Source organism: Hyperolius riggenbachi, chromosome 8 (assembly GCF_040937935.1).
Source record: "Hyperolius riggenbachi isolate aHypRig1 chromosome 8, aHypRig1.pri, whole genome shotgun sequence".
Classification (NCBI taxonomy): Eukaryota; Metazoa; Chordata; class Amphibia; order Anura; family Hyperoliidae; genus Hyperolius; species Hyperolius riggenbachi.
The window spans coordinates 42,641,610-42,661,320 of record NC_090653.1 but is presented as its reverse complement, the minus strand read 5'-3'; the positions used below and the strand labels follow the sequence as shown (position 1 = coordinate 42,661,320).

Sequence of the window (19,711 nt, the reverse complement as noted above, 5' to 3'; positions counted from 1 at the left end):
ATCATGATGAGTTTTGGAAACGGGCACACAGGATACATAATTATCATTTTGTGGTCATTATTCAGTTCTGAAAACTTCAGCTATTTGCTTTGTACGGGTGGCTGGGGGAGCAGACATGCATAAAAGTTTTGAAACTGTCCTATCGCTTTCAGACCGGTTTTACATTAGGTTTTTGTGTTGCAATGCCATGCTCCTGCATATGCCACCGACATGCCGACAGGGCCATATGCATAGCCCCCCCCCCACACACACACCAGTGTTCTCCTCAGGCTTTTATAGCCGGGTGCTCCACCCGGCTAGTTTTGATGAGCACCCGGCTGTTATCAGCTCACCTCCTCCTTTGCTGTGAGCAGAGTTGTGCAGAGAAGCTCTGCCTCTGCATTCTCTCATCTCGCCCCACCCAGCAACTTTCTCATGCCACCCGGCTGGAAAAAATTTCTGGGGAGAACACTGCACACACATACACACTCAGTAATGTTCTCCCTGCTGGACAGGAAGTATGTCACTGGGATTCCCGTTAGTCTGGGCATGTGCGCCGCAATACGGTCTGTTGCTTACACTACGTGCTTCGCCCATAGACTTCCATTACACCAAGCACCGTGTGTTAAGCATTGGGATTGTGTTGGTAGGTGTAAAGACCCCATTAACTTGCATCGCCATTGCGTTACCCAGCAGTACAACAGGGTAATTCAACACTTGCAATGAAAGTGTAAAAGAGGCCTCAAGGGAACCTGACGTAAGACCCTATATGGTGCCTTCCATATTTATTTCCTTTTAAACAATACCAGTTGCCTGGCAGCCCTACTGACTTTTCTGACATCAGCAGTGTATGAATCACTCACCTGAAACAAGCATGTGATCTGCATGCTAGTTCAAGGCCTGTGGCTAAAAGCATCAGAGGCAAAGGATCAGCAGGTCAGCCTGGTAACTGGTATTTCTTAAAAGGAAATAAATATGTCAGCCTCCAGATCCCTCTCACTTCAGTTCCCCTTTAAAGAGCAACTTTAATCCAGGATTGACCTCCATCCCAATCAGTAGCTGATACCCCCTTTGCCATCAGAAATCTTTACTTTTTCTCAAATAGATAATTTTTATGGCTGATATTGTGGTGAAACCCCTCCCACTGTGTGATGTCATGACCATGGTCCTGACAGTTTGCTGTCTGTGAATCTCGCTGCATTGTGGGAAATAACATCTTTTTCCAACTGCCAAGCAAGCCGTATCTTCCTCTGTGCATAGAACTCTCAGTAACGAACATTCTGTACAGATCACCTGTATTTAACTCACCTGTATCCAACATTGCATACAGATCACCTGTATCCAACTACATATCACATATCCAACTCATGTCAGGTTCCCTTTAAAGTTTTTTGTTTTAGATAGTGTGAGTTTAGCACAATATTGGGTATGAGACTAGCACTTGAGAGAAGAGATAGGGAGATCTGTCTGGCTGATGGGAATGGAGTGTGCGGGTCACTGGAGCAGTCCTAGGAAGTCTTACAGACTGTGTGGGAAAGGCTCTGCTTTGATGGGATATTCCAGGCACATGACCTGGGCTCTCTGCTGGTGTGTGCCAAGTCTGGCTATATTTATATAATGAACCCTCAGCGCTGCGCCAATTACATGGAATACACTCGGATAATGACCTCGCTACCATCCATAAGAGGGAGATTTATAATTGCTATAATAACTTGATACAGCGATAATGAGTGTAAACTGATTGCAGGGGCACTGACCAGAAACTATTGTTATACAGGCCGCTGGACACGAGCTGACGTCGGCTTAAAACCGTTCAGGTCAAAGCAGACCTGAACTCAGAACCTCCTCTCTGCTCTAAAAGATAAGCAACAGCATGATTACCTTTAAAGAAAAACCTTTCTTTGGTAAAGCTGATACAAATCCTGCAATTAATCTGCAGTGTGTCTACTTCCTACTTTCATGGAAGCAGACATAAGGTTAACATCCTCTGTATACAAATTAGCTGCTCTGCTGTGGCAGAGGAGATTCCTGAGCGGACACTGCTGATAGATCAAATTACAACTTGTGATTAGTCACAGATGAGGGGGCGTTAGACAGGCTAAACTCACTAAATACAGGGTAAATTTTCATTTTAATCTTCGTTTTCCTTCTGTTTTGTGCTAGAGTTCAGGGGGGGGGGGGGGGGTGTCCACGTTAAAGATATAATTTCTGGACGTGGTCAAAAAGGAGATTTTCAAGCCGCCACCAAATTAAACATATATTGGTTACACATTCCAAAATTAGGTATACTGTATGGCAAAAATCTTTTCTTCTAGGCCCCGCCCCCTCTGCGCAGTTGTGCATCCCTGATTAACTGCCTCCTCTCTTCTTGCCCTCACTGCTCTCTTGCCTTTGTGATACAAGTACTGGAACAGTGTTGCGCATGATGACATTATGAAGTGCACACGAAGCAGTACGAGAGGGGCACACACTACAGAAGATGGGAGCAATGGAAGGATAGGTCCAGCCTTAGCCAAAAATCAATGTAGATGAGGCATTAGAGTTCCACTTAAAGAGGCACCACAGCGAAAAACTGTAAAATTTAAAATATGTGCAAACATATACAAATAAGTACATTTTTTCCAGAGTAAAATGAGCCATAAATTACTTTCTCCTATGTTGCTGTCACTTACAGTAGGCAGTAGAAATCTGACAGAAGCGACAGGTTTTGGACTAGTCCATCTCTTCATAGGGGATTCTCAGCAAGGCTTTTATTCTTTATAAAGATATTCCCGAAAAAGGATTTAAACAATGATGCTGGCCAGCTTCCCTGCTCGCTACACCGTTATTTGGCAGTTGGACAGAGTAACTGCCATTCACGAAGTGCTTTTGAAAATAAATATATCACTGAAAATCCCCTATAAAGAGAGTCCAAAACCTGTCACTTCTGTCAGATTTCTACTGCCTACTGTAAGTGACAGCAACATAGGAGAAAAGTAATTTATAGCTCATTTTACTCTGGAAAAAAATGTACTTCTTATTTGTCTATGTTTGCACATATTTTAAATGTTACAGTTTTTCGTTGTAGTGCCCCTTTAAGTCATACTTCTGTATTTCTTACTTCTTACTGCTTGTAAGGGCTGGTGCACACCTAGAGCAATTTGAAAAGCACTTGGCTAATGTATTGGTAGTCACTTGCTGCATCTGTATCCTTTTTTTTTTGTAATTGTGATTTTGTTAAAAAAAAATGGCAGCGATCCTGTGATCACGACGCTGCAGCAGAGGCAGACAGGCAGGGAACGGGCACAGAGAGGTGGGAATGTTCCTGTTATGCAGCTGTGCGTTTCCTGCAAAGGACACCCCTTCGATATGAAGGCCGATACTCACGGCACAATTTTTTTCTGAACTATTTTTCTTGACAAGCGTTTTTCCAGCGAAATCGATTAACATTGTAATTCATTAAAGTATGTTTAATGACGCATGCCACCGACGGTTATCCATAATTTTTCAACATCCGCCGTGTTGGATTGAATCGTTTCGATCCTTGACTTTTGTGGGTGTTGCCGCGATTGTGTAAACAATGCGGTGCGGCGTTCGCGGTGCAAAAACGACGCTTACAGATTCAGCCAGATGGATCGGGGAACGATTGTTCGGTGGAGATCCCCGATCTATCTGGCCGTGATCTGCCCGTAGGTACTTAACGTAAAGAGAAACCGTGACCAAGAATTGAACTTCATCCCAATCAGTAGCTGATACCCCCTTTCCCATGAGAAATCTTTTCCTTTTCTCAAATAGATCATCAGGGGGGTCTGTATGGCTGATATTGTGGTGAAACTCCTCCCACAGTGTGATGTCAGGACCATGATTCTGACATCACACTGTGGGAGCCTTGTTGCATGGTCGGAAATAACAGCTGTTTTCAATTGCCAAAAAAAAGCAAGCAGCATCTCCTTCCACTGACATCACCTGCCAGAAGCAAAAATGTCACCATGTGATAAATGTTAGAATGTAAATCAGGGAGAGGAAAGATTGTACAATGGGCAAACACTGACTAAATCATTTATACATAATTATTGTAAAAATTAAGCACTTTTTTTGTTACATTATTTCCACTGGAGTTCCTCTTTAAAGGTGCCCACTAATGGTCCAACCTTTTTCATCCAATCTTACCATTTCTATGTAATATAACGGAATTGCCTAAATTATCCATTCAGTATATTCACCCTTCTACTACATAGATTTGGTAAGATTGGATGAAAAAGATTGGATCATTAGTGGCCACCTTAAGGCTACTGACAAGCTGCTGTCGGTAGATTTGGTGGTGGAGGGAGATGACAGCTGAGAGAAGGGGGGCAGAGTGTGACACTGAGGCATGTCATGGGACAGGTAACATGCCTATGTGTCCCTTTTGCCCCCTCAGGTACATGTAGCGTGATGATAAAGTTTAGCGTTTAGTAACAAAAAAAATTTTTTTTTAATGATATGAATGGAAACTACTTGATCCACCAACCATCACATAGTCTGAACTCCTCCCCCTTAAAGAATAAGCGACACCCACGCTAACCTAGAAATAAAAACACATAAGTAGATAAATACTACTTCTACTTACATAACAGATGTATTGTGTTATCCACGTAATGATTCCTGTGAATTTTATAAAGGAAAAGCAGAAAATCCTATTATAGGCAGTGGCCATCTTGCCAAGCTAATGCTGACATCATATCCTCCCTGACTCTTGTTTTCCCCTCTCCCTTCTCTTGATCATTGTGTATTCATTAGCTGCCCTCCTCCCAGAATCTTCAGACACTCCCACTGAGGTGTATACTAGGAACTACATTGTCTAATCCTCCAATCGCTGAGTCACCTCAGCCTTGCTTGTAAACACAAGTGAGAAGAGGGTGTTTCAGATAAGCAGCTAGACAGGGAAATAAATGGAAGAGGAGGAATATATTATAGATAAAAAGAACTCCCAGCATTCAACTTTTTGGCACTGTTTGGCACTAGGGCCAGTGCTCCTAAAGTATGTGATAACTACAAACCATAACAGCAGAAAAAGTTTTGCAAGTTTAGAATGCAGGATTAGCATCTTTATCACTTAATACACTCAGACCAGTTGCTGTTGAAATTTGATTTTTATGGTGACAATACCGCATTAAGTCACATGATCATGTCAGGGGTGAATTGGGGGTTACCATAGAAGATAATAGTGTTACAGAGGCGGAAATACAAATGAATCAAAACGTTCGGCCAAAACGTGGCGCTGATCCCAAACCTGAAGAACAATCGCTTTACAATGTATAATCTCTTACTCCTCCACGCTATAAGGCTCACATAGCATTCTCTAACACTTCCCATGTACACAGAGAGAAGGACCCCTCCGCCTGGCAGAGAATATATGTATACTGGGATAATGATCACAGCGATCTGCCTAATGATACGGCGTCTGTGTCTATGAGTGATGACCCCCTCTACGCTCTCCCCATTATAATGATAGGATGTCTCAGGGCTGCCATCATTATGCCCACCCCCCGCATACACACACATACATCTAATGATGGCTCGGTGTGTACGAGTAATGACTGCGCTGCCTATATAATGACATGGCGCTGATGAGGATCGCACTGTGCTGCGCCATAATGCAGCCTCCGTGCACAAATCATATTCCTGTACAGCGAGCTCTCTGCTTATTGGTGGCTCAGTGGTTAGCATGCCTGACTTGTGGTGATGGGTTGTAAGCTTGGTTTATAAGGCTTGGGGCGCACTAGAGCGCTTACAGCTGCGCTTTAGGGCTAGTTCACACTGGGAGCGCAAGTAGCGAATCGCAATTTTGCAGCATGAATTTTTCGCATTTTTAATGCGATTTGCAATTTCCATTCAGAAGGTTGCGAATCGCAATGTAATCGCCCTCAAAATGCTGCATGCAGTGAGTTCGTGACATACGCTGCAGTGAGAATGATCCCATAGGGAGACGCAAGTCACATCGCTTTGCTGATCGCTGGGCCTGAGTGTGAACCCGCCCTTACAGATCACTAGCACTTAAATTAAATCACTTGTAAAAGCTCCTGAAATCGCTGCACAAAAATAACAAAAAACACTGAGTGATTGCGATTAGCGATTTCTGGTGGGTCCCAAGTCTAAAGGTGACCACACACGATACAATAAAATGATCCACATTTACGACAATACGATAAAAACGATCGGTTGTCCTGAAAATGGAAAGCTTTTTTTTTTATTTGAGCGAGAAATCTGATCGGATTTCCCGTTTTTTTTCGATCTAATTGGATTGGGAGTGGCGGATTGCTTTCCAATATGTCTGATCAGACTTACAATTGATAAAGCAAAAAAACTGAGTCAATCAGATATGTTGGTGTTGGAGCAATAGCTGTCAATAGGCAGATTCTATTAAAGTGATTGAATCAGCCAGGAATCAATCAGAAAACTAAATATATGTGTGGCTTAAGGACAACTGTAGCGAGAGGGATATGGAGGCTGCCATATTTATTTCCTTTTAAACAATGCCAGTTGCACGGCAGCCCTGCTGATCTCTTTGGCATCAGAGGTATCTGGATCACACACCTGAAACAAGCATACATCAGAGCATCGGACCTACATGCTTGTTCAGGGTGTTTGGCTAAAGGTATTAGAGGCAGAGGATCAGCAGGACTGCCAGGCAACTGGTATTACCTGGCAGCCTCCAACTTAATATTTGAGCAAGAAATCTGATCGAATTTCCGTCTTTTTCTATATACAGCATAGTCCCCAGTATCCGGCACTGGCAGGTATCGCCTGATGCCGATGCATGTGCTTGCCGGTTGCATGAGCAACCGGTCTAAATTGCTCTTACCTCCCCTTTAAATACTTAGGGCCTCTTTCCACTACTACTGAAACCAGTGCATGGCAATGGAACAGTTTGCTGGTTAGGCGTAGCGATCTGAGAATCTGCCTCCGCCGCCTCCTCTTATACACTTCTGCATCGGGAGATGGGGAAGTGACGTGAGCGGAAGGGAAGCAATATGACGTGATAGCCGCGTCACATCCCCTCTGCCAGTGCAAAAGGGCCCTTACTGAGCCTCCAGCGATGTGTAGCAGGCTTCCTGTATCTCTCCGGGAGCTCCGAGTAGCTTTTCAGGTTGCCCAGTGCACAGAAGCCGGAGTGTCAGCTGACCCGCATCTGGTCATGTGACATGCTGGCTTCTGTACACAGATGCTGGAAGCCGCTAGGGCTAGGAGCCCGCGAGGAGGTACATGAAAGCCTGCTACACTTTGCTGGAGGCTCGGTGAGTATTTGACTGCCTGCCAGCACCCAGAAAAAGCCCCCCCAAAAGAGGTCCCCATTATCCATCAGGCATAATTGTGTGAATTCCGGATAATGGGGACTCTGCTGTAGGGCCTGGTGCACACCAAAAACCGCTAGCAGATCCGCAAAATGCTAGCAGATTTTGAAACGCTTTTTCTTGTTTTTCTGTAGCGTTTCAGCTAGCATTTTGCGGTTTTGGGAAGCGTTTTTGGTGTAGTAGATTTCATACATTGTTACAGTAAAGCTGTTACTGAACAGCTTCTGTAACAAAAACGCCTGGAAAACCGCTCTGAACTGGCGTTTTTCAGAGCGGTTTGCGGTTTTCCTTTACTTTACAATGAGGCAGAAACTCCTCCGCAATCCAAAAAATGCCTCACCCCGGGAGTATGCGTTTCAGCAAAACGCCTCCCGCGCTGGTGTGAACCACCCCATTGAGATACATTGCCCAAGCGTATCCGCAGCCGCAAGCGGCTGCAAAAACGCCAAAAAAGTCGCTCGGTGTGCCCCAGCCCTAAGTCAGTTTTTTTCCATACTTGGGTGAAAATTGCACACGTGTGTGTGGTACATTGGTCAGATGTCTCAAATGTTACAATCAGAAAAATGTATTGTAATTCTCAGATTGAAAAGAAATCTAAAACAAAAAATGTATGGTGTGAGGTCACCCGAGTAACGGAGTTTCTCTTCTCTTATTCTTATACAGAAGCACTGCCATAGTGTGTGGAGCTCTGTGTGATGATATTGCATTGTGTCTATAGAGGACCCATATTAATTCTGCTATTTCTTCTGTTTGTCTGCAGGAAGCATGCCTTAAACTGCCACAGGATGAAACCAGCCCTCTTCAGTGTACTGTGCGAGATTAAAGAAAAGACAGGTAAGCTGCAGCTAGCGCTACAACATTGGTGTGATTATAGAATATAGATCCTCTGTAGCCAGCCTTTGTCACAGCTTTGTCATATCATACCACATAAGGGGCTGCAGCTTGGTGCTGTCAGGTTGGTTCTGAAAAAGTTGTTTGACTTATAGCCAAGCAAAATGAATTAAAGGGAAGGGGGATATGAAGGCTGACATATTTATTTCCATTTAAACAATACCAGTTGCCTGGCAGCCCTGCTGATCTATTTGGCTGCAGTAGTGGCTGAATAATGGTGTGTACACACGATGCGATCAGTGGGATCAATCGTTTATTTCCAACATGTTCGATTGGGTTTCAGTCAATACAGCTGTCGATTTTGCATGTTTAGTATGCAGAATTGACGGCTGTATCGATCGAAACCCGATCGAACATGTCGGAAATAATCGATCGATCCCGCTGATTTGAGCGGGAAATCGCATCGTGTGTACCCAGCATAACACCAGAAACAAGCATGCAGATAATCTTATCGATCTGACAATATTGTCAGAAATATCTGATTTACTGCATGCTTGTTCAGGGTCTACAGCTAAAAGTATTAGAGGCATAGGATCAGCAGGGCAGCCAGGCAATATGTATTGTTAAAAAGTAGGGATGGGACGACGAATCCGGCGAATCCACGAATCCCTCGAATATTAGGAAATATTCGAGATTCGTGGACTCGAATCCCGACGCCATTTTCCGTTCGCCGAATCCGCCGAATCCCGACGCTGCATCGCCGCGCATCCGCCGCTTCCCCCGCTCGCAATTGTCCTCCTCCCGCTCCCCGCAGCCGCCTCCGCTCGCCCGCCGCATAAATAAGATGAAGCAGCCTCTCACCTCCAGCGTGGAGCCCGGAGCGGCAGACCTCCTGCACACTTCCTTATTCCCCCTAGTGACCGGCTCTTACTACGCGTCATCAGTAAGAGCCGGTCAGGTGGCCACTAGGGGGAACTAGGAAGTGAAGGGAGAAGGCTGCTGCTCCGGGCTCCACGCTGATGCTGGAGGTGAGAGGCTGCTTCTCCTTATGTATGCAGGGGGACGAGTGGAGGAGGCTGCGGGGGGAAGGAGGAGGATTACCCAGCTACCTATACTGCAGCCCCTCATAGCCTGCTATCTATACTGAAGCCCCCCATAGCCTGCTACCTATACTAAAGCCCCCCATAGCCTGCTAACTATGCTGAAGCTCCCCATACTGAAGCCCCCCCATAGCCTGCTACCTATACTGAAGCCCCCATAGCCTGTTACCTATACTAAAGCCCCTATAGCCTGCTAACTATACTGAAGCCCCCCATACTGAAGCCCCCCATAGCATGCTACCTATAATAAAGCCCCCATAGCCTGCTAACTATGCTGAAGCCCCCCATACTGAAGCCCCCCATAGCCTGCTACCTATACTGAAGCCCCCCATAGCCTGCTACCTATACTGAAGCCCCCCATAGCCTGCTACCTATACTGAAGCCCCCCATAGCCTGCTACCTATACTGAAGCCCCCCATAGCCTGTTACCTATACTGAAGCCCCCCCATAGCCTGCTACCTATACTGAAGCCCCCCCATAGCCTGCTACCTATACTGAAGCCCCCCGTAGCCTGTTACCTATACTGAAGCACCCCCATAGCCTGCTAACTATACTGAAGCCCCCCATAGCCTGCTACCTATACTGAAGCCCCCCATAGCCTGCTACCTATACTGAAGCCCCCCCATAGCCTGTTACCTATACTGAAGCACCCCCATAGCCTGCTAACTATACTGAAGCCCCCCATAGCCTGCTACCTATACTGAAGCCCCCCATAGCCTGTTACCTATACTGAAGCACCCCCATAGCCTGCTACCTATACTGAAGCCCCCCATAGCCTGTTACCTATACTGAAGCACCCCCATAGCCTGCTACCTATACTGAAGCCCCCCCATAGTCTGCTACCTATACTGAAGCCCCCCCATAGCCTGCTACCTATACTGAAGCCCCCCCATAGCCTGCTACCTATACTGAAGCCCCCCGTAGCCTGTTACCTATACTGAAGCACCCCCATAGCCTGCTAACTATACTGAAGCCCCCCATAGCCTGCTACCTATACTGAAGCCCCCCATAGCCTGTTACCTATACTGAAGCACCCCCATAGCCTGCTACCTATACTGAAGCCCCCCATAGCCTGTTACCTATACTGAAGCACCCCCATAGCCTGCTACCTATACTGAAGGCCCCTATACCCTGCTACCTATACTGAAGGCCCCTATACCCTGCTACCTATACTGAAGGCCCCTATACTCTGCTACCTATACTGAAGGCTAGGCCCCTATACCCTGCTGCCTATACTGAAGGCCCCTATACCCTGCTACCTATACTGAAGCCCCCTATACTCTGCTACCTATACTGAAGGCCCCTATACCCTGCTGCCTATACTGAAGGCCCCTATACCCTGCTACCTATACTGAGGCCCCCTATACCCTGCTGCCTATACTGAAGACCCCTATACCCTGCTGTCTATACTGAAGACCCCTATACCCTGCTGCCTATACTGAAGGCCACTATACCTGGCTGCCTATAATGAAGGCCACTATACCCTGCTGCCTATACTGAAGGCCACTATACCTTGCAACCTATAGTGAAGGCCCCTATACCTTGCTAGCTATACTGAAGACACCTTTACCTAGCTACCTATAGTGCGGGCAACTATTGCATGGATCGCACAATTCTTATGTGCAGGATTCGTTAGATTCGGGATTCGAAAGGTTCGAGATATTCGAGAACCTTTTTAGATTCGGATCCGGATTCGGATTCGAAGAAATTGTGGATTCGTCCCATCCCTATTAAAAAGGAAATAAATATGGCAGCCTCCATATCCTGCTCGCTTCAGTACACCCTAAAGTGTAAAAACCTGCACAAAACAAAAGTCTGGATGGTTTAGAGACTTCCCCAATCTCGGTATGCCTCCCCTGCGCTGCACTGGGACCACTGAACAATCTTTTACATTAAAGTTGAAGATTGCTTACGGTCGGCACTCTCCTCCATGCAGAGGCGTGGCTGCTCTGCGCAGGTGCAAAGTACAGTTGTGCTGCTGCGCGGGCTGTACTTTGTCTGCGCAAAGCGGCTTCAGGCTACTGTGCAGACGTGGCCCCGTTGGTGCCTGCAGTGCATTGGTGCGTGCTTGTGCACGGTGGGGAGCTCAGATGTAAAAATAAAGGGGGTCCCAGCCAGCAGCAGAGGGGCTGTGGAGGATTCAGACGTTTCCCACTATATGTAACTTTTTTTTTTTACTTATGTGTGTATTTTAAGCTCTACTCAAATTGTGAAGCTAACCTTCACACAGGAGGCTTCGCGCTGGGTATGTTTGGTATGACCCCAGCAGTCTGGATACCAGCGCTGTGTTTTTAGCTTTGCGGATCCAAATAGTGTAGTGTTTTGACTATTTGAAGCTGTTTTTGACAGTTATGGCCTTTGCTCCAACATTGCTGCCATGTTACCCCCCCCCCCCCCCCTTATTTTCTCTCCACCTCTGAATATACTTGGGGGGAGTTCTGTGGGTAGCAGAAGCTTCACTTGGACAAACCCTTCACCATTTTGCCAGCACTGGAACATTTTGAGCTTCCAGTCAGTACAAGGTGGGGTTCTGGTATGAAAGGGTTGCCTTAGGGCAGGGGTGTCAAACTCAAATACAAAGTGGGACCAAAATGTACACTGGTACCTAGTTGTGGGCCAACCTCAAAGTCTACTGGACACCTTCCTCCCTTATAAAGTTATGACCCCCCCCCCCCCCTAAAGAGTTCCCTGGTGTCTAGTGGTTCTCCCTCCCTCCCTCCCCTATACAATTATAATTATTATTTAGTATTTATATAGCGCCGTCATATTACGCAGCGCTGTACAGTGTGTATATATATATATATATATATATATATATATATATATATATATATATATATATATATATATATATATATATATATATCTTGTCACTAACTGTCCCTCAAAGGAGCTCACAATCTAATCCCTACCATTGCCATATGTCTATATTATTTAGTGTAAGTACTGTAGTCTAGGGCCAGTTTTTAGAGGGAGTCAATTAACTTATCTGTATGTTTTTGGAATGTGGGAGGAAACCGGAGTGCCAGGAGGAAACCCACGCAGACACAGAGAGAACCTACAAACTCTTTGCAGATAGTGCCCTGGCTGGGATTCGAACCAGGGACTCAGCGGTGCAAGGCGAGAGAGCTAACCACTACTGTTGTCTAGAGGCTCCAACCCTCCCCATACAGTTCCCTAGTGTTTAGTGCTTTCCCCTACCTCCCCCCATATGGCTTTCCTGGTGTTCTATGGCTTCACCTCCAGTATAGCTTCCCTGGTGTGGGGAAACAACTTGAAGGCCAAATTCAATGGCTCTGAGGGACAGATTTGGCTTAACGGACAGAGTTTGACATGTTAGCCTTAGGGAGTATGAAGGGGTTCTTAGAAGGGTGCAAGACCTTTACAAAAACCAAAAGCTTAACCCTAACTCTCCTTGAACCTCGCCACCCACCCCACCCCAAATCATAGCTGTACCTAATGGTGGCGGTGGTGGGGGGGGGGTGTCTCAATAATTCTGTTTACCACTGGGGCGTTCATATGACGGGGTCAAGAGTTAAACTACTTTGCTGATTAGATGTTTTTGCTGCAGTTTTGGATTAGTCCACTTGATGCAGCTGGAATGGGGGGGGGGGGGGGGGGTCCTGCTGTCTGTGCTGGATATTTTCTTGCATTATGTGCACAATGGGGGTGTGTGGATGATCCCTCATATAGAGCAAGGAAATTGCTGTAAGGCCAGAAACCCACTAGAATTTTCTGAGTGCTTTGCGATTTGAAAGCTCATTCTAATGTAATGCTATGAGTGTGATCCCACTTGAGCGATGTGATTTTATAAAAATCCCCCATAGCATTGCATTAGCAAGAGCTTTTCAAATCACTAGCGATTAGAAAAGTCTGCTAGTGGGTTTCTGGCCTAAAGGTGGTCACACACCATACAATTAAAAGATCTAATTTTACACCAATTCGATAAATATGACCAGTTGTACCGAAAAATTGAAAGCTTTTTTTTTTTTTCCATTCGTAAGAGAATTCTGATTAAATTTTCAGTTTTCAAACGATAAACGATCGAAAGTGTTGGATTTGTCTTATAAATTTTTATGAAAATTGAATGGTGTTGGGAAGATTGTCATATACTTGAGTTATCTGAGTATTTAATCCTTGTTTTCATAATTGGGGAAAAATTGACCACGCGTGTGTGGAACATTGGTCAGATTTTTGTAATGCTACAATCGGTCAGAAAAATGGATTGCAATTCTGGAATTGAAAAGATATTTTTAAAAAATTGTATGGTGTGTGTGACCACCTTAAAAGTGCCCATACATAGATTTTTGGCATAGAGTTCTGGCAGATTCGATCATAGCGATCAAATCTGGCAGATATTGATACACCCAAACAATCGTTTCGATATATTTCCTGCAAAAATCGGTGGGAAGGATCGATGGATCATGCTGTAAAATAGTCACAAGGGCTCGATCGGGATCAGTAGCAGAGTTAAATTTCCTGACCCCCAGCGAGTTCCCCCAAAATGTACGTGTCTTGACCGGGCTATTTTTATTTATTTATTTAAGTATTTTTATAGCGCTGACATATTATGCAGCGCTGTACAGAGTATATTGTCTTGTCACTAACTGTCCCTCAGAGGGGCTCACAATATAACACCTACCATAGTCATACTGTATGTCTATGTATTGTGTAGTGTATGGATCGTAGTCTAGGGCCAATTTTTTTTTTAGGGGGAAGCCAATTAACTGTATGATTTTGGGATGTGGGAGGAAACCGGAGTGCCTGGGGGAACCCACACAGACACGGGGAGAACATACAGACTCCTTGCAGATGTTGACCTGGCTGGGATTCGAACCGGCGACCCAGCGATGCAAGGCGGAATCGCTAATCACTACGCCGCCATGCTGCCTGTGTGTGTTGCAGACTCACCTGTCATGCCAACGCGTATCCTCGCCTACTCCAGTGTCTGGCATCTTTTGGAATTGTAACTGCAAACGCCTGGATAACGTGACCTCTGCATGTACTGACGTCACTACACCGCTGTCGTGCGGTACGGGCACAATTCAAAAGGACAGCGGATGCCAAAGGAGGCAAGGATTTGCGCCAGCGTGGCAGATGAGTAAGCAATTCATCACAGACATGGGGGTGGGCACATACACTTGGGAAGCGTACATTTTAAAATGCTAAGAAAAACAAAAGTTTGCTTTCTTAAAACAGAATTTGTGATAATTCAGGTTGGAGTGAGCTTGAGATGTCTCCCAGGCACCACTGCTGAATATATGCAAGTTAACCATTGTTACCCTTAGAAGCTAAACACACCTCCAGAACCGCTGGAATGCAATGATGTGTCAGCTTGTTAATTTGTACAGAACCATAATAATCCAACATGCATACAGACTGTTTCAGATTGTTTGATCCTCTCCAGTGCATGGCATGGATTAATTTGGCTCACACTCATTTGGGCACTTGAATAATAAAAGAAAACTGTTACGGGAGTATTTTATAGCGGCAGTAGAATGTCTGTAAATTTACCGATATTCTACAACCTAATTGATATAGGGAAATATCGGCAATTTTTTTTTCAATATTTCACTATGCTTCTGTATGTAGAGGGAAGAATCTTCGGCCTCTGTATTCCTATGCACACAGCAGGGGGAATCTCTTCTGGCAGGAATCCATTTGAACAGCTCAGTGACAGCCAGCATGCAGCACAGCATGTGGGGGTGCAAGTGTGTTACTCTCTAACCTCTCCCCCCAGCTGCCATGACAACAGAGGTGACATGTGTGCCCTCTGTCATGTCACTTCAGCAGGGGAACTGAGACAGTTAGTTCCTATTCAGAGTGGCAATGAGGACGGCCAGCTTCCTGCTGAGCACATGCTGGAGTTTAGTGAATAAGCAAGGTCACTGATGACATTAGCACAGCACAAGTTTAGTGAAGAGTCTTTCCCCTACTTAAAGGACAACTGAAGTGAGAGGGATATGGAGGCTGCCATATTTCCTTTATCAATGCACATTTCCTTGCTGTCCTGCTAATCCTCCCCCCGCTAATACTTTAGCCATAGATCCTGAACAAGCATGCAGGTGTGATGTTTCTGACAAAAGTCTGACTAGATCAGCCACATGTTTGCTTCACGTGTGTGATTCAGATACTGCTGCATCCAGAGATGAGGTCAACAGGAGTGCCAGGCAACGTGCATTGTTTAAAAGGAAATAAATATGGCAGCCTCCATATCCCTCTCACTTCAAATGATTGTTCTGCTAAGAAGATTTTTTCATAGATATGATCACACCTGGCGGAAATACGATCACAAGTTGGATTTTTTAGTGCTGTGGGTCGTCGGAATACGATCTTTTCTTCCAAGTCGGTTTTACACTTGATTTTTGCGTTGTAGTGCCATGAGATGCTCCTACTGCATTCCACAGCAATGCAAAAAATGACAATTATATATGGCCCTGTGGCAGAGTGCGGCGACAGCGTCATATGCATAGCGCCGCCCCCCTCTCAGTGGCATACTCCCTGCTGGGCTGGTAGTACGGTACATCACTGCGATTCCCGTAGACGCACCATGCTCCGGCGTTTACAGTTACAGCGACGCTCCTAGACATCAGTTACCCCAAGACCCTTGCATTAAGCGCAGTGCTTGCGGTAACACGCTGCAGCCCTTGAGTCTGATCGGATACTTCTAGCGCACTGGATCACAATAGGTGTGAAAGTTTCCATAATCTTTCATGACTTTTGCAGCCTCTTGCTACAAAATAGGGAAACTCACCACATGTTTCACCTGCAAGTGTAAAAAGGGCCTCAATCTGATCTTATTGGAAATATGACCGATTGCTCACTAAAAATTGTACTGTAAGGCCCGGTTCACATCTGCGTTTTTTGCGGAACAGGCCGTACGGATCCGGCCATCTGATTCCGGGAAAACTGTCTGTTTTTACAGCCAGTGTGCTGTATAACCTCCGTTTTCCGCAGCGCAAATCCTTCTGTTTCCGTTCCGCTGAGTCGTTTAGCGGAACGGACTACGGAACCGTACGACTGGTTCCGTTGGCAAAAGCTAATGTCAACCGAGCCTCATGGCTACCTTTGGTGAAGTTCTGCCTCTCCGTGACTTGCCTGTGTAGTCAGACACAGCAATACCAATGCTTTAAAAGTGAATTGGTGTTTTTGTGCCACTATTGTGTCTCTGTATCGACAGTTGATAGTGGACAGCTGAAATGTGGTTGCTATGGGTTAAAGCACATCGGACATTTATCTCTGACCTATGAAATAATCCTGATTCCTTAATAATTCCGCTACAAGAGAATACAGTACAGTGATTAACACTGGGGATAGCGCACCGCCTGTTCTAGCTGTAGGATTGCAGCGTATGCTGAGCAGCGCACAGCAGTGGGGTGTTTACATGTATATACAGCTAAGCCTGGGCGTCCATTAATTTGTATAACAATGTGGAATCATTCTCCTCCTCCTCCTTCTTTTTCTTCTGCTCTTTTATTTAATGGGAGTCCCCTCACCCCCCCTGCTGTGAAGCTTGTAATGGAGGGGGGGAGGGCAGCAGTGGATCAAATGTCTGACACGGCGGGCGCACAGAAAGACACACAAACTCTCTCTCTCTCTCTCATACAAATGCGCACACATACACACTCTCTCTCATACATTCACACACACACACACACACACACACACACACACACACACACACACTCACTCACTCACTCACTCACTCACTCACTCACTCACTCACTCACTCACTCACTCACTCACTCACTCACTCACTCACTCTCTCTCTCTCTCTCTCTCTCTCTCTCTCTCTCTCTCTCTCTCTCTCTCTCTCTCTCTCTCTCTCATACTCACACATTCGCTCTCACACACTCTTTCATATGCACACACACACTCTCATACACACACACACACACACACACACACACACACACACACACACACACACACACACACACACACACACACACACACACACACTTTCGTATACACACACACTCTCACACTCTCTCATGCACACACATACACACACACACACACACCACACACACTTTCATAGACTCTCTCTCTCACACACACACACACACACACACACACACACACTCGCTCTCTCACACACACACACTCGCTCTCACACACACACACACACACACACACACACACACACACACACACACACACACACACACACACACACACACACACACACACGCTCTCACACACTCTTTCATATGCACACATGAACACACACTCATGCACACGCACATACACACACTCACACACTCTCTCATACTCACACACTCTCTCATACTCACACACTCTCTCATACTCTCACACTCTCTCATACTCTCACACTCTCTCATACTCACACACTCTCTCATACTCACACACTCTCTCACACTCACACTCACACACTCTCTCACACTCACACACTCTCTCACACTCACACACTCTCTCACACTCACACACTCTCTCACACTCACACACTCTCTCACACTCACACACTCTCTCACACTCACACACTCTCTCACACTCACACACTCTCTCACACTCACACACTCTCTCACACTCACACACTCACTCGCTCTCACACAGTCTTTCATATGCACACATGCATACACACACTCTCTCTCTTACACACACACACACACACACACACACACACACACACACACACACACACACACACACACACACACACACACACACACACACACACACACATTTTCATACAAACACTCTCTCTTTTACACACACACACACACACACACACACACACACACACACACACACACACACACACACACACACACACACACACACACACACACACACACACACCCTCACACACACACACACTCATACACACATGCTCTCTCATACACACATGCACACACACACGCTCTCTCATACACACTCACACGCTCTCTCATACACATATGCACACTCACATGCTCTCTCATACACACATGCACACTCATGCTCTCTCATACACACATGCACACTCACACTCTCTCATACACACATGCACACTCACACGCTCTCTCATACACACATGCACACACACACGCTCTCTCATACACACTCACACGCTCTCTCATACACATATGCACACCCACATGCTCTCTCATACACACATGCACACTCACGCTCTCTCATACACACATGCACACTCACACTCTCTCATACACACATGCACACTCACACGCTCTCATACACACATGCACACTCACACGCTCTCTCATATACACATGCACACTCACACGCTCTCTCATACACGCATGCACACTCTCATACCATGACTGCCCACATGGTGGAAACAATATTTCCCAGTGTTGCTTTTTAACCCCTCCTCAGTTACATTTGAGTTGGGTGGTCAAAGAGCCATAAAACTGACAGCAGCCACCTAATTTTGTTTTGTTTTTTTAGTTTTTTTCTGTAATCAGTGGAACTAGTTGCTTAAAATTTCCTACTGGATCCTGAACTGGACAAACTGTGTTTTGAATTGACTATTCTTTGTCCAGCTTGTTTGAAAAGAGTGTCCACATAGACGGTTTCTGCTTTCCTTGCCATTACACTTGATTCCAGCATGAAGTCTGCTGCAGTTTGTTACAAATAGGACCTCTGTGTTCTTGACCTCGTGTCCTGTGGCTTGATATTGGAGCTGCACCTGAAAGTTCCTGTCTTCTATTGATCTGTACCAATGAGCAAAAATTCCCCTCATGCATATACCCAGCGACCCAGGGAGTGAATTAAACTGATCCGCCCAAACATGTTGCTGCTTGATAATTCAGCAGCTGCCCGCAGCTGGCTTTCTTTCTCTTCCCGGGTCAGTAGGAGAGGTTTTTGCTGAGGACTGCTTATGAGCTTCAGCCTTGTTGAGAAACCTCAGAACACATGACCAGATTCTTGAGCAAGACGTTTTGTACAGTTGCATTGCTAGACTATGGGCTAGCAGTGTGGACTGTTGCTATGGAGAAGGGCCAGCACCACAGAGTGGGGTGAGGTAAATAGAACCGTAGGCTTAGTAAGATGATCAAACTGAGCTGGTGGTCATTTCAGATGCAGCCTTAGTGGTATGCGCTGGCGTTCTCCTCGCTGTTCAACCAAATGTAAGTTGCACATTTTTTTTGCTTAGCTGCTCCCAAGGTTTTAAATTTAGGTTAGGTCACTTGACCGGAGGTCTGCCTCACCGTGGCGCAAGTGTCTAGTATAATATACTTTGCATGCAAACCATATTGGAAGCTAAAGTTCCTCCTAGTTTAAAAAATGTTAGCACTTGTCTTGGATGCAGGGCATGCATTTTTCAGTCTGGCAGAGGCGGTGTATGCCTGTGCGATTAACCATTCAATTGCAGCATGTGTTTAGGGATGCGCAGCCTTTCCCCCCACCTTTCCTTCTCCTCGCTTAGTAAGATGATCCGCCAGTCAAACTCTCTTGAATGGAGATCAGGGGGCAGCATGACTTGATAGGGGCGGCCAAGGCCAAGAACCATCTAGCATGTGT

General features: G+C 45.8%; 1 protein-coding gene across 2 annotated transcripts in view; it reads left to right on the top strand.

Moving 5' to 3' along the window:
* PBX2 (PBX homeobox 2) overlaps positions 1 to 19,711 on the top strand; it is an 80,844-nt gene that overhangs the window by 34,456 nt on the left and 26,677 nt on the right. For both annotated transcript variants that reach the window (XM_068250315.1, XM_068250316.1), the window contains exon 2: positions 8,053 to 8,126. In XM_068250315.1, coding sequence (XP_068106416.1) covers positions 8,053 to 8,126 — 74 coding nt within the window. The remainder of the gene's footprint in view (positions 1 to 8,052; positions 8,127 to 19,711) is intronic.